This window comes from Leguminivora glycinivorella, chromosome 18 (assembly GCF_023078275.1).
Source record: "Leguminivora glycinivorella isolate SPB_JAAS2020 chromosome 18, LegGlyc_1.1, whole genome shotgun sequence".
In the NCBI taxonomy this organism is placed as follows: domain Eukaryota; kingdom Metazoa; phylum Arthropoda; class Insecta; order Lepidoptera; family Tortricidae; genus Leguminivora; species Leguminivora glycinivorella.
In genome coordinates this window covers 9,265,427-9,279,659 of record NC_062988.1, presented here as the reverse complement: position 1 = coordinate 9,279,659, position 14,233 = coordinate 9,265,427, and the positions used below count along the sequence as shown (strand labels likewise).

General features: G+C 36.3%; 1 protein-coding gene across 3 annotated transcripts in view; it reads left to right on the top strand.

The window, feature by feature from the left end:
- LOC125235962 overlaps positions 1 to 14,233 on the top strand; it is a 154,171-nt gene that overhangs the window by 101,156 nt on the left and 38,782 nt on the right. For all 3 annotated transcript variants that reach the window (XM_048142627.1, XM_048142626.1, XM_048142624.1), the window contains exons 4-5: positions 11,516 to 11,902; positions 12,445 to 12,566. In XM_048142627.1, coding sequence (XP_047998584.1) covers positions 11,516 to 11,902; positions 12,445 to 12,566 — 509 coding nt within the window. The remainder of the gene's footprint in view (positions 1 to 11,515; positions 11,903 to 12,444; positions 12,567 to 14,233) is intronic.

Sequence of the window (14,233 nt, the reverse complement as noted above, 5' to 3'; positions counted from 1 at the left end):
AAATAAACGGAAAATTACTTACACAAAAAATAAGTTTGGTTTGTATTGCATAAACAATTAATTTTAATTTGTTCAGCTCACCTACTGCGCACCATCATATAAATGGATGTCCACCGTCGTTACCTTTTTTCATGATTTTTCAGACTTTATTTCACTGATCTATATTCACAATAAATATACCTAATTTATCACGTATCGAATTTACTTATATACTTAATTGATCAGTAAAATAAAATCTGTAAAATGATGAAAAATATAATGCAACGGCGGTTGACATCCGTTTATATGACGATTGACCGTGCGCAGTGGGTATGGTGGACAAATTAACATAATTGTTTAAGCAAAACTAACAACACTCATTTTTTGTAAAGACCATATATTTTGCGGTTCATTTCGTTATTATATCAATTGCGGAAAAATATAATTTATCGAGCTAGAAGCATGTTTCACTCGTATCAGTGCGAATTCTATTCATATACAGTAAAAATACACTTATTGTCAAATATTTTGTAAACTTCTACAATTACGACTAAAATTATTAAAAAGTAACGATAGTACGCAAAATATTCTTTCAAATGATACCTCTCACAAATGGATCGCTAAAATAGGATCTGAGAAATACATAAAATTAGGGGACGGTTAGCACCTATTTACGTCACGGGGGTGCAGTGACACCTGCTAAACCAAATTCGTTATTACTTGGTTGTATAATATCATACATCAATAAAACTTATATTTTTAGAAAGCACATGAAATGTCCTGTAAATCTTATAATATCATTATTTGCGGTAAAGTTATTGTTTCATGCACTAAGATACAATCTTAAAAATTATGAAAACGGCAACGAAAATGGTCATCCATGTATATAACGGTGTGCAGTGAGAATGATGGATAAATTAACATTATTGTTTATGCAATACTGATAAAACTTATTATTTGAAAAGGTTTAAGGTCATTTTGGCGTTTATTTTGTTAGTATATCAATTGCGGAAAAAATAAAATTCATTGAGCTAGAAGCATGTTTTACTCACATCGGTTCCAATGCATATTTTCAAGTATTTTGTTAGCTACTACAGTTACAACTAAAATTATTGAGAACTAATGATAGTACGCATAATATACTTTCAAAAGATTCCTGTTCAATAAAATAGGATCTGAAAAATATAGAAAATTTGGCGACGGTCAGCATCCATACGTGGCCGGGCGCTGTGGCTCCTACTTAACCAAATTTGTAATTACTTGGTTATATAATATCATACACCAATAATACTTATGTTATTATAAAGCGCATGAAATTCCACGTAAATTATATACTAACATCAATTCCGGAAAAGTTGTTGTTTATGGATTAAGAAGCATTTTTTACCAGTACGTACTTGTGCGATTCATGGTCTGTAAAACACATATTTTCAAATATTTTTTAAACAGCTATCTTAATGACTGTAGTTATTTATAAAAAAATATAGTAGATTTAATTAGCTTTGAAACGATACCACTCGCATATGGATCCGTAAAATAGGACCTCAAAAATATTGAATACTTTACTACGGTCAGCGCCCATTTCTGCGACCGGGCAGAGTGACTCCTGCTACACCAAATTCGTAATTACATGGTTATATATTATCATATACCAATGAAACTTATATTTTTAGAAAGAGCATGAATAGATGCAAAAAAATTATAATAACATCAATTGCGGTAAAGTTATTGTTTATTGAGTTAGACGCATTTTTTACTAGTACGTGTGCAATTCATGCGCGATAAAAAAACACATATTTTAAAATATTTCGTAAACGGTTACTTTTATGAGTATAGTTATTTAAAAACAATTAAAGTAGGTTTAATAAGCTTTCAAATGACACCTCGCACGAACAGATTGGTGACATAGGACTCGAGATGTGAATAAATATCTATGATGGTCGTCCGCCATCTTTCTCCCCCTTTTTCTCAACCCGTCCCCCCCTCCTTAAACTAAAACAGGTCAATTCGTAATCTGGACAGAACGAGGAACACATCCATACCTGTTTTAGGTATTTAGAAGAGATGTCGACGACTTTTTGCAAAAGAGGTCGTTTGGTCCCTGACTAATATTCATTGGTTTAAAGCGTATATCTATATAATGAGGTTCATAATGTTTAGCGAACGAATGCTTTAGCGATCTTAGAATTATAATGAAGGCAATATTTGCATTGAAAAGTTTATTGACCATTTGCTTAACATAAAATATACGACCCATTACAAGGTTTAACAGAGAACAGGAATAAAACGGCAGATTATAATTTACATATGAACACTGAACAGATTAGGCACACAAAAAGATCTTTTGTAAACATGAAATTTGCGAAAACTCAACTTGATGAATCTGTTCAGTGCCTAGCCAACGCCTCAATCGCGTTAATCGGTTACGACATACGACCTACTGTAGCGAAAGAATCACTCTCAATGTCGCGGTAATATTGAAGAGTGATAGTGAGACTGTGTTTCAATATCGAAGCGCAAGCGATTGTCCCCTTGTCTAAGCTCCCAAGGCCCGTAGCCAAATACTTGCGAACGATACAGTAAAGCTCAACTGTAGGATTAGTGCGTCAAGTATTTCGCCACGAATTTGGCAACTTGTGTACCTAATTTTCTTGTTTGAGTATAATGGGTGGATATTGTAACAAAAAACACAGGCTCCATAAAACGGCATTGTTTTCGTAAACAGTAATAAGCAGGCTCATTAACATAATTACTTAATTAGTTCGGCAAGTAGCTCCGATCAGACTAATTACTTTGACAACGTGTTTGTACGAATTGTATGTACACTATGTACAGTCGACATATGTCCACATTTCTTCACCTTACTCGTTGCAATAAAGTGAAAAAATGTACACGTATTTATGAAATCGACTGTACCTACTACTATGAGCATGTTTGCCAGGGTTTGCCAGAAGATGGGACCAGTCTGAATATGCAAGAGTGACGACGTGTAATATACTCGAAATATTAGAAATGTATTAAATCTAACATTGGCGGCTGGTGAAAATTTCTGCTAGGCAAAGGCAACACTGAGCAAAAAGAAGCCTACCTTAACATTAAGGTACTTTACTAGTAATCAATTTTAGGCAAGCCGGTGGGAATCGGCTCGTAGATATGGACCAGCCGCTGCTGAAATCTAATAAAAATACATAAGCTCGATGCATTGCGAAAATTTTAATATACAGTTCTGTCTTATTTATAGTCTTCAAAGGACGCTTATTTATAATAAGAATAAAATAAAAACCTGTTAACCCAAAATTACATTCAAAACATAACTTTTATATGTATATGTAGGTGAGCATCCACAGGTATTAACACAGTTTCAAAGGACAAACGCGAGAATTTGCATTGAAATCGGTTTATGTGAACGCCCTACTGGATATAAATAAAGTAGAAGGTCATTTGAGATTACTCAATATGATAGTTTTTTTTAACGTAGGTACGAGCTTGTAGGTACCTGAAGTAAATACCAGTACAAAGTAATTTTTTAAAGTAGGTATTTTTTTATAAAGTGAAGAGAAGTACCATATTGCAAAGGTATGTACAATAAATAAAAAGCGATCAAGTCCTCCAGTGACCGAGCCGGTATTCGAACCCGGGTCTTAAGCTTATGAGGCTAACGTCGTTAACTCGTTACCTATAAGGCCATCCGACCAGCAAAGCAAAAGCGACCAAGTACACCGGTGGCTCGGGCCGGGAATCGAACCCGGGTCTTCAGATTACGTGGCTAACGTTGTTACCTCTGGACCAACCGACCGCCAAAGAAAAAGCGATCAAATCCACCAGTGGCCGAGCCGGGAATCGAACCAGAGTTTTAGATTTTTTAATTAGATTTATTGGAAAAATAATTATGACCCTAGAAATTTCGTAACTCTCTAGAGACATTTATTTATTTATTATTCAAATAAGTTACACAGCATAACAGTAAAACCAAGGCACTCTGAAACTAAAAAATAAAAACAATAGGTATAGCGCATAAATAGTAAAAAACAGATTAAAAACAGACGAGAAAAAAAAACAATATTCTATTTAGGCGACATGGCTTTTCTTACAACTCCCGCTACGCCTGAGTGCAATTGCACACTTACTGAGCAAGTGTGATAAAAAATGGCTCGTACACACGTTAGATACACACATACATAGATACGGTTACATTACTTATTAGATAGGTACACTGGTACACGTGGAGTGTTTTTATGGCAACTATCGTCCTTGTGGGAGTGTACTTATGTCTATTCGCACTGAATAGAAGTAGGTAACTCTGTTTAGAATAAATAAATAACAACGCACTTAGAACTGCGACATATGTTTTTATATGTTGTTTCACTTTTTCCTAGAAGTCATATTGTTGTTTCGTATAATTTTCGTTGTCCTTAGAGTAACATCCGTATTTGTTTAAGACTTCAAAAATTACTAAGTAATTTATTAGCAAAATAAAATATCGATGTAAGGAACAAATCAATACACACATTTTATTACATTTTTTTTATTTGTTTTTTAAGTAGTAACGCTACTACTATGTATAAATCATAAACTGAAATAGATACCATACCGATGGTTTATCACGTCAGCCGCGTTAGCTGGAGACCCGGGTTCGATTCCCGGCTTTGCCACCAGTGGACTTGATCGCTTTTTCTTTAGTGTATGATATCTATTTCAGTTTATAAAATAAAACATTACTCAGTCCAAAGATCATTTATATAAGGACTGTATCGATAAGTATAAGGACAAAACAAACCTCGTCTAAATGTTGACATGTGCATAATTTTATATTATTATGTTCCGAGAGTATGATCTGAAGGTATTGGTAAGCACTATTTGATATAAGAAAGTCTAATTTTTATTTTATTTTAGAGACTTTATGGTACTTTCATTAAGGTCTAGCAAATAAATTTCGGACAACCCCTATCTGGCTTAATTTGAGAATATTTCAATGACTGTTTGCACGATTTCAACAAACAAAGGTTAATATGCTGCCAAAATATATTCTTTAAGAGTCCTCTTCATGGTTTTTCAATTGGGTACTTGCAGAATAAATGCGGTGAATTTATATAATTAAAAAAACGCTATTTTGAGCAACGTTCCGGATTGTCGTAAATTTTTGATGCAAGCAGGATGAGAGAAACAGATAAAAAAATTAGCCATAGGCCAAAGTCTAATTGACATTCACGGTGTTTGAACAGTGCCTAAACCAAATCGATATAAACAGTGTATGATAGTTAAATTCGACATCAAAGTCGGAGTTAGAGGAAGCACCATGCCACATTCTCTAAATGGCCGCCATACACAGATCCTGAACTTTATTTCTTAAAAATAACTATGGCTAGACTATGTCCAGATATTCTGCTTTGTGGATCATATGTCGTTGAGGTTCACACAGTACAATTTTTTTTCGCAATCGTATCGTTTTTTACGCACTTTGTGAATTTTCTAGTAGCATTTGTCCGGAATCGTAATTGTTACTCGGGAGGATTAAGTCAATACTGTCTAAACCACTTGCTTTACGTCGAGTTTCTAGGACAAAATGTGAACCTTATTATGTGCCTTATTAAGCCTATGTCTTGTTTTAAGAAAAAAATATAATAGCAAATAAATACGGCTACTCAAAGTTGTCCTCATACTTAACGATACAGTCTTAGGATTTACATACTTCTTACTAAGAATCGTACCTCGATTTTTTAGCGCCACCTATTAAATACTACCATAACTACACTGATGATACCTACCTACAAATTTATTTTTTTCAAAATGTGTATTGATGTGATATCATTCAAATTCAAAACATAAAAACACGGAAAAATATTTGGGGAAAATATGATTTTAGCCACTTCCAGGCTGCGATGCCTTATCGGCAGCGCCATCTAGTTTTAAGAGCGTTATAACATTTCGGCGTCGGGCGAAATTAGGTATTTTACCCGCCGCGCGAGCCCAATATGCCGACCCTTTCTAGCACGTCTTATCACTCGCTCGCACTACAATAATGGACAAAACAATCTTGATCCTTTCTATGGAATTTTGATAACAACCACAATCTACTATCTCGATATAAACTTTTGATTTCTAATAAACATTATTTTGTACGAAAATACTAGAATGTAGCGCAAAATAATATCAATTATGTTAAAATTTATTTAAAAAATTAATTATAAAAGTAGATCCCATCCCAAATATTTGCTTTTGTTATATGAAAATTACTGTAATGCTGTATTATGATTACCTCTGTAATCCATTCCTTTGGAATCGGTATAATATAGATTCCTGGGTGGCTAGCCGAATGGCACAATCGCTCACGAAACGCTCACAAAACGAAGCGCTAGTAGATATCTATCTCTATCGCGCTTGCGTATTGGCGCGACAGAGCCAGCGGCGTATCGCTTTCGTTTGGCGTCGGAGAAATGCCATTCGGCTACGGGGCCTGTAATATGGATTCCTCGGTAATCAAGTACTTAAGTAATCTGAATTCCACTTTACTTCGATTCCAGGCTTATTACTTTACTTCTATATGTCACTCAAATTGTTTTTGGTTTACATGTCATTCTAGCATTTTCACTTTCACATTTCAAGTGCATATACCACGAGTATAGGTTTTCGGGTGTGCTGATTTAAAAATTAATGACCGATTTGGAATCTGACATTGCTGACTGTCACTTTGACACAAAAGTCGTCATGGGTGTCGTAAAATAGGTTTTAGGGGTGCTGATTCCAAAATTAATGACCAATGTGAAATCTGACATTGCTGACTGTCACTTTGACACAAAAGTCGTCATGGGTGTCGTCAAATAGGTTTGCGGGGGTGCTGATTCCAAAATTAATGAACAATGTGGAATCTGACATTGCTGACTGTCACTTTGACACAAAAGTCGTCATGGGTGTCGTAAAATTGGTTTTAGGGGTGCTGATTCCAAAATTAATGACCAATATGGAATCTAACATTGCCGACTGCCACTTTGACACAAAAGTCATCATGGGTGTCGTAAAATAGGTTTTAGGGAGTGCTGATTCCAAAAATAATGACCAATGTGGAATCTAACATTGCTGACTGTCACTTTGACACAAAAGTCGTCATGGGTGTCGTCAAATAGGTTTCCGGAGGTGCTGATTTGAAAATTAATGACCGATTTGGAATCTTGACATTGCTGACTGTCACTTTGACACAAAAGTCGTCATAGGTGTCGTCAAAAAGGTTTCCGGGGGTGCTGATTCCAAAATTAATAACTATTTTGGAATCTCACAGTGCTAATTGTCATTTTGACACAAAAGGAATCATGGGTGTAGTCAAATAGTTTTTAGGGGTACTGATTCCAAAATTAATGAAATGATTTAAAAAGTCATGACCGATTTGGAACCTGACATTGCACAGTACCCCTGGAAACCTATTTGACGACACCCATAACGACTTTTATGTCAAAGTGACAGTCAGCAATATCAGATTCCAAATTGATCATTAATATTGAGATCAGTACCCATGAAAACCTATTTGAAGACACCCATGATCACTTTTGTGTCAAAGTGACAGTCAACAGTGTCAGATTCCAAATTGGTCATTAGTTTTCAAACACCCTCGGATACCTATTTGACGACACCCATGACGACTTTTGTGTCAAAGTGACAGTCAGCAATGTCAGATTCCAAATTGGTCATTAATTTTGGAATCAGCACCCCCTAAAACCTATTTTACGACACCCATGACGACTTTTGTGTCAGAGTGACAGTCAGCAACGTCAGATTGAACATTGGTCATTAATTTTGGAATCAGCACCCCTAAAACCTATTTTACGACACCCATGACGAATTTTGTGTCAAAATGACAGTCAGCAATGTCAGATTCCACATTGGTCATTAATTTTGGAATCAGCACCCCCTAAAACCTATTTTACGACACCCATGACGACTTTTGTGTCAAAGTGACAGTCAGCAATGTCAGATTCCACATTGGTCATTAATTTTGGAATCAGCACCCCTAAAACCTATTTTACGACACCCATGACGACTTTTGTGTCAAAGTGACAGTCAGCAATGTCAGATTCCACATTGGTCATTAATTTTGGAATCAGCACCCCTAAAACCTATTTTACGACACCCATGACGACTTTTGTGTCAAAGTGACAGTCAGCAATGTCAGATTCCAAATTGGTCATTAATTTTGGAATCAGCACCCCTAAAACCTATTTTACGACACCCATGACGACTTTTGTGTCAGAGTGACAGTCAGCAACGTCAGATTGAACATTGGTCATTAATTTTGGAATCAGCACCCCCTAAAACCTATTTTACGACACCCATGACGACTTTTGTGTCAAAGTGACAGTCAGCAATGTCAGATTCCACATTGGTCATTAATTTTGGAATCAGCACCCCCTAAAACCTATTTTACGACACCCATGATGACTTTTGTGTCAAAGTGACAGTCAGCAATCTGAGGTACTACATATTTGTAATCTGAAAGTAATCAAGTCAATAATTTCAGTTATTTTGAATCGACTATGATTCCGAATTATTGGTAATAGTAATTATTGTATAGATGATTAGTGATTCCTTTACATGTAATGGTAATTTACCGTTTCACTTGATTACATTACAAGTAATCTGACACCCAGTAGTGGATTACAAAGTAAAATCAAGTAATCGTGTAATCCGGAATCGATTACGATTTCCCCATCTCTGGGTTTAGTTATATGGTTCATTGGTACTGGTGACCACCATCTGGCTCCATCATCAGACCCTGAGTACCACCTCTTGTCAAAGGTCTTGTTGAGACGAACCCAACGAGCCTAAACACGAAGTCGTTTACTTACATGGTTCACTGGTACTGGTGACCACCTTCTGGCTCCATCATCAGATCCCGAGTACCATCTTGATGTGTCTTATCATCTTGACCGTATTGTAATTTTCGCATATTTATCATCATAACGATGTAATACTTTAACATTCAAACATAACAAAATATTACAAAAGCAAATATTTACGGATCTAGGATCAAATTCGTTGGTCGCTGTTTACACACACACAATGCGAGGATAGCCCGTGTATAAACAAGGCGTCCGACCCACACAACGATAAATATTCTCGACGTTTGCGATGAAAACTCGGAGAGCGAAGCAACATACGTCTCACCTCCTCGAGCTCCGGCGCGGCACTGAAATCGCAGGCGTCCGTCGCCGGTAAAATAGCGACAGGAAGGCTAGTTTTCAAAAAATTGGAAAAAAATCATAATAAAATATTATAACGACAAATGGATAACAGCAATTTAAGCACATTGTGCAGATTATTTATATACTAAAATAGCTTCGATAACATGTAGATTTTCGGAGAAATGATCACTTGTTTCGATGTATTTTCAAGACAAAATTGAGTTCGTTTTACTTTCAATTTCTCAATTTCAAAGGATTAAATGATAAATATTGTTTAATAGGCCTTAAGTACAAGATATTTGGAACTTAAATTTACCTCATTTATGAGAGTGAGCTTATCAAATTGTAGATAATAAGAGCTCCGAATTCTGTGCTTCACGCGGTTTTTCCTAAACGAGCATCAGGAAAACAATCATTACTAATTGAAAAAGCTTTTTTTTTTCATATGTTTTTTAATTAACCGACAGTTAATAAGATGTTCTAACTGAAACAAGTACTTTCACTGTCTTTTAGTATGAGTAAAGTGTACAATTTTGTCGATAAATATTGTGCATTTTACAATATATCGCCTTTTTTTGTCATAGCGCTCTTAAGCCTAAAAGGCCCGTACATTTCAGGGGTACGCTTTTTTGTATGGGCTTTGTCAGTCCAGTATCAAATCGTTCTTTTTCAATCTATGAGAAGTACAATGCATGGTCGCCCGCGTTTCCTCTCTAAGCCGCCAGACTTGGCCTTTGGGTACCTAAATTGAAGAAATTAATTATAAAGTCGCCTGCCTGCCTAAAGGTGCCTGTGTGGTGACGGGTTAAGAATTTCACCACCCCCTTTCTTCCCGTGGGTGTCGTAGAAGGCGACTATGGGATATGGGTTAAATTGTGGCGTAGGCGAGAGGCTGGCAACCTGTCACTGCAATGTCACAGTTTCGTTTTCTTTCAACCCCTTATTTGCCAAGAGTGGCACTGAAGCTTTAGTAGTTTCATGTGTTCTGCCTACCCCTTTATGGGATACAGGCGTGATTGTATGTATGTATGTAATTATAAAGTCTCCAGACTCCAATCCCGGCATATTTTATGTCTAAACAATAATTTGCAATTTCAGCTTTAACCTAAGCCTGATTTTATTAAGATGTCAAATAGAATTTTCTAGTAAGACGGGCCGTTTTCTTCGGGCGTTTGAATAAGACATTATCTGCCCCATGTAATATTCTGAGACAAAGTAGAGCCGCCCTTGGGACTTGGGAGTTAACGAAATCAAAGCCGGAACTTGACTGGAACTAATCTGATAAGTGCCTTGCGTGGTAAGAGTTGGGGAGGCTTTTGCGTCACTTGTTTATGGAATAACTGGACTTGATCACGACAAATCTTTTGCGTTTAATTTTGTAACGCCACTACCTACTAGGGGAAAACAATAGTTATTTGTTATACAAGGGGGCAAAGTTGTATTTTAACGCCGAGTGTGGAATTGAAAAACGAGCAAGTGAAAGGATTCTATAGTTGAACCACGAGCGAAGCGAGTGGTTCGAGAATAGAATCCTGAACTTGTGAGTTTTTTAACACACGAGAAGTAAAATACATTTGCACCCGAGTGTAACACAAAACTTTTCCCCTCACTATAACGAGAAAACCACAACGCAAAAAATGTGTTTATCACTGCTTCCAGTAGTTCCACAGGTGGTAAATCATCTTTATTACTAGATTCACCTACTTTTATCAATTTTAAAGCCGTTAATTTGACTTTATTCAAGGTCAAATTACTTTACCCACTAGTGGATAAAATGCGTTTTTACCCGCTGGTATTAAAGGACAAAACACGTGTTTCCGAGCTAGTGAGGGGAAAAGTATTTTAAATTTGTAGGGCTGTAGTGGATTAATCTTTCTGTGTCTTATCTTGTAAGAATTTCAGATAGACTTAAATAGGATCTGTTATCATTAAATTTTTCTAACAGTAGATACACGTTTAGATGGTAAAAATAAAATATAAATAAGTAAATAAATAAATATTGGGGACACCTTACACAGATCAACTTACCCCAAACTAACAAGCTTTGCTTATGCAAGCTTTACTATGGGTGCTAAGCGACGATATACATACTTAAATAGATAAATATATACTTATATACATAGAAAACATCCATGACTCACGAACAAATGTCTGTGCTCATCACACAAATTAATGCCCTTACCGGGATTCGCACCCCGGACCGCGGCTTAGCAGGCAGGGTCACTTACCGACTGAGACAGACCGGTCGTCGAAAGCTAATTACTGTATTTAAACTCGTTAAATTAGTAAAAGATTGAATTGAGAAGATCAATATTTAATTTCACGAGTCATTTTTTCAAACCGCTAACCGTCACTATTTTTTCCAGATCGTCAAAATCCCCGAAACAAAAGAAGGCTTCATCGACCTCAACAACCTGGAACAGAAGCTTCAAAGATACTCAGGGTCCGGCAAACGTATGATCGGCTTCTTCCCCGCAGCATCCAAGCTTACCGGAGTCTTAGCCGACGATATGGCTACAACGCTTTTACTGCACCAATATGGAGCGTGGGCTTTCTGGGACTATACCTTAGTAGCCCCAACATCAGCCGTTGATATGAACCCGACATTCCCCGGGGTTGAGGAAGAGATGGTGAAGAAAGATGCCGTCTTCTTCAACTGTGAGAAGTTTGTGGGGGGCGTGCAGGGACCGTATGTCGCTGTTGTGAAGAAGGACGTGTTTAGGAATACTCCGATCTATTCTGATGATGTTGAGGTAAGAATATTATACATAAAACCTATATCGATGCAGCTGTATGATACAACAAGCATCTAAATTGCCTGTTGGAATTTTCAAGTTCACTAGAGTACAAATATAGCTAATAAAATAATCATAAGTCATAACGCTGCTGTTTAGTTTTATGCAACATGTCTTTAAATATTTATTTGTCAGTAATTCAGTATCAAGCTCACAGGAGTTTGTAGATTTCGTTACCTATTATATACATGGGATTTCTGGGACTACACCACAGACTAACTACACTTTGTCATCAAAACTGCAATTTCCCGAAAGAATACTATAATGCTTTAATAAATGTTTTTAAAAGCTTTCAGCCATCATTTTACATAACGGTATACAGTAAACGGCCATAAACAATGTACATCGGTCTTTGGAATGAGACAATTAACGTGACATAAGCAAGAAAGAGACAACACACTACGAAGACGAAAAACCGATGTGCTCTTTATGACCGTTTACTGTACCTAGTACGGCACTGACGGCCTTGTACAAAAGTAAATTCATGTCTATTCCCGCAGGTTCTTTGCGAAAGGATCGAAGAGTGGAGATGCACGGACGCTGTGAGAACAGCCCTCGTGATGCAGCTGCGAGATGCCGTAGGGCTGCAGACCATCGCGGACAGACAGGACAACATTACCAGGTCAGTTTGCTTATAAATCTTATAATATTATAGGCTACTAGACTCATATCGAATTTGGCACAATAAATGATTGTCTTCTGTAGTATTTGGCATAAAAAAAAACAATATTTATAGATTCGAACCTTACTGCATGTCAAAACAATCACTGACATACCTATTGAACTTTATGCCTTCATACTTAAAAAGTCAGAAAATGTTGTTTTCGAATAGAATAACGATGCGCAGATAATCTATAGATTAACATGACTGTGTTGTTTTCGCCTGATTACGTAAAAGGATACTTTAAAAACATTTATGAAATATGGTAATATTTTATTTCGGTTAATTGGACAGTACTTAATCATATAAGACAGACTTTAAAAAAGGGTCAAGTAGCCTTTACAAGTACGTACGTGCAGTCGTTTCTGTAAACTTAGCGGAATAGTTGTCATAGTAGGTATGTCTGGTATGAAAACAATAGAGGGTCCTATTGCACAGTCGCGTCGCTTTCTGGTTTTAGGTATCTATTATACTACATAGATCGGTATAAATAGATTAGGCATTTATGGCTATTGGCTACATAACCATTACATAATCGAGACACTTCTTAATTATATAATTATTACCATCTTTATTATGTATGTAATCGTTAATTCGCTACTATTCATTTCCTCAAAGGTTGACTGGAAGAGATCCCATTAAGGGATAAGTCCGCCTACATTGTATATTATTGACTCTGTAACTGTGTCTCTTTTGTTTCCTTTATGTACAATAAAGCTTATACATACATATGTACATTGTACATACATATTTACCCCCTTATTCATAAACGTTCACTAAAGTTATCAATCCGATAAAGTTCGTTTGTCCCTTTCCGATGTATTCGTGTGATAGAAAGGGACAAACGAACTTTATCGGCTTGATAACTTTAGGGAACGTTAATGAAAAAGGGGGTTAGTGAACATTGAGTTAGTATCGACCTACACACAACTAAGTAATCACCTACACACAACTAAGTAATCACCTAACACAACTAAGTAATCACCTACACACAACTAAGTAATCACCTACACACAACTAAGTAATCACCTACCAGTATTTTTTGAAACCTCCGAAGCTGGAAGCCATCTTCAATATGGTCATAACATAACACTAAATAGAGGATAGCCTTAATCTTATACTTTCTATTTATTGTAGACCAGGTGACAGTCACAAAACCTTTTTAGGGTTCCGTAGTCAACTAGGAACCCTTATAGTTTCGCCATGTCTGTCTGTCCGTCCGTCCGTCCGTCCGCGGATAATCTCAGTGACCGTTAGCACTAGAAAGGTGAAATTTGGTACCAATATGTATATCAATCACGCCAACAAAGTGCAAAAATAAAAAATGGAAAAAAATGTTTTATTAGGGTACCCCTTTTTTCATTCCAACCCCAACGTGTGATATATTGTTGTATAGGTATTTAAAAATGAATAAGGGTTTACTAAGATCGTTTTTTGATAATATTAATATTTTCGGAAATAATCTCTCCTAAAGGAAAAATAAGTTCGTCCCCCCCTCTAACTTTTGAACCATATGTTTAAAAAATATGAAAAAAATCACAAAAGTAGAACTTCATAAAGACTTTCTAGGAAAATTGTTCTGAACTTGATAGGTTCAGTAGTTTTTGAGAAAAATAGGGAAAACTACG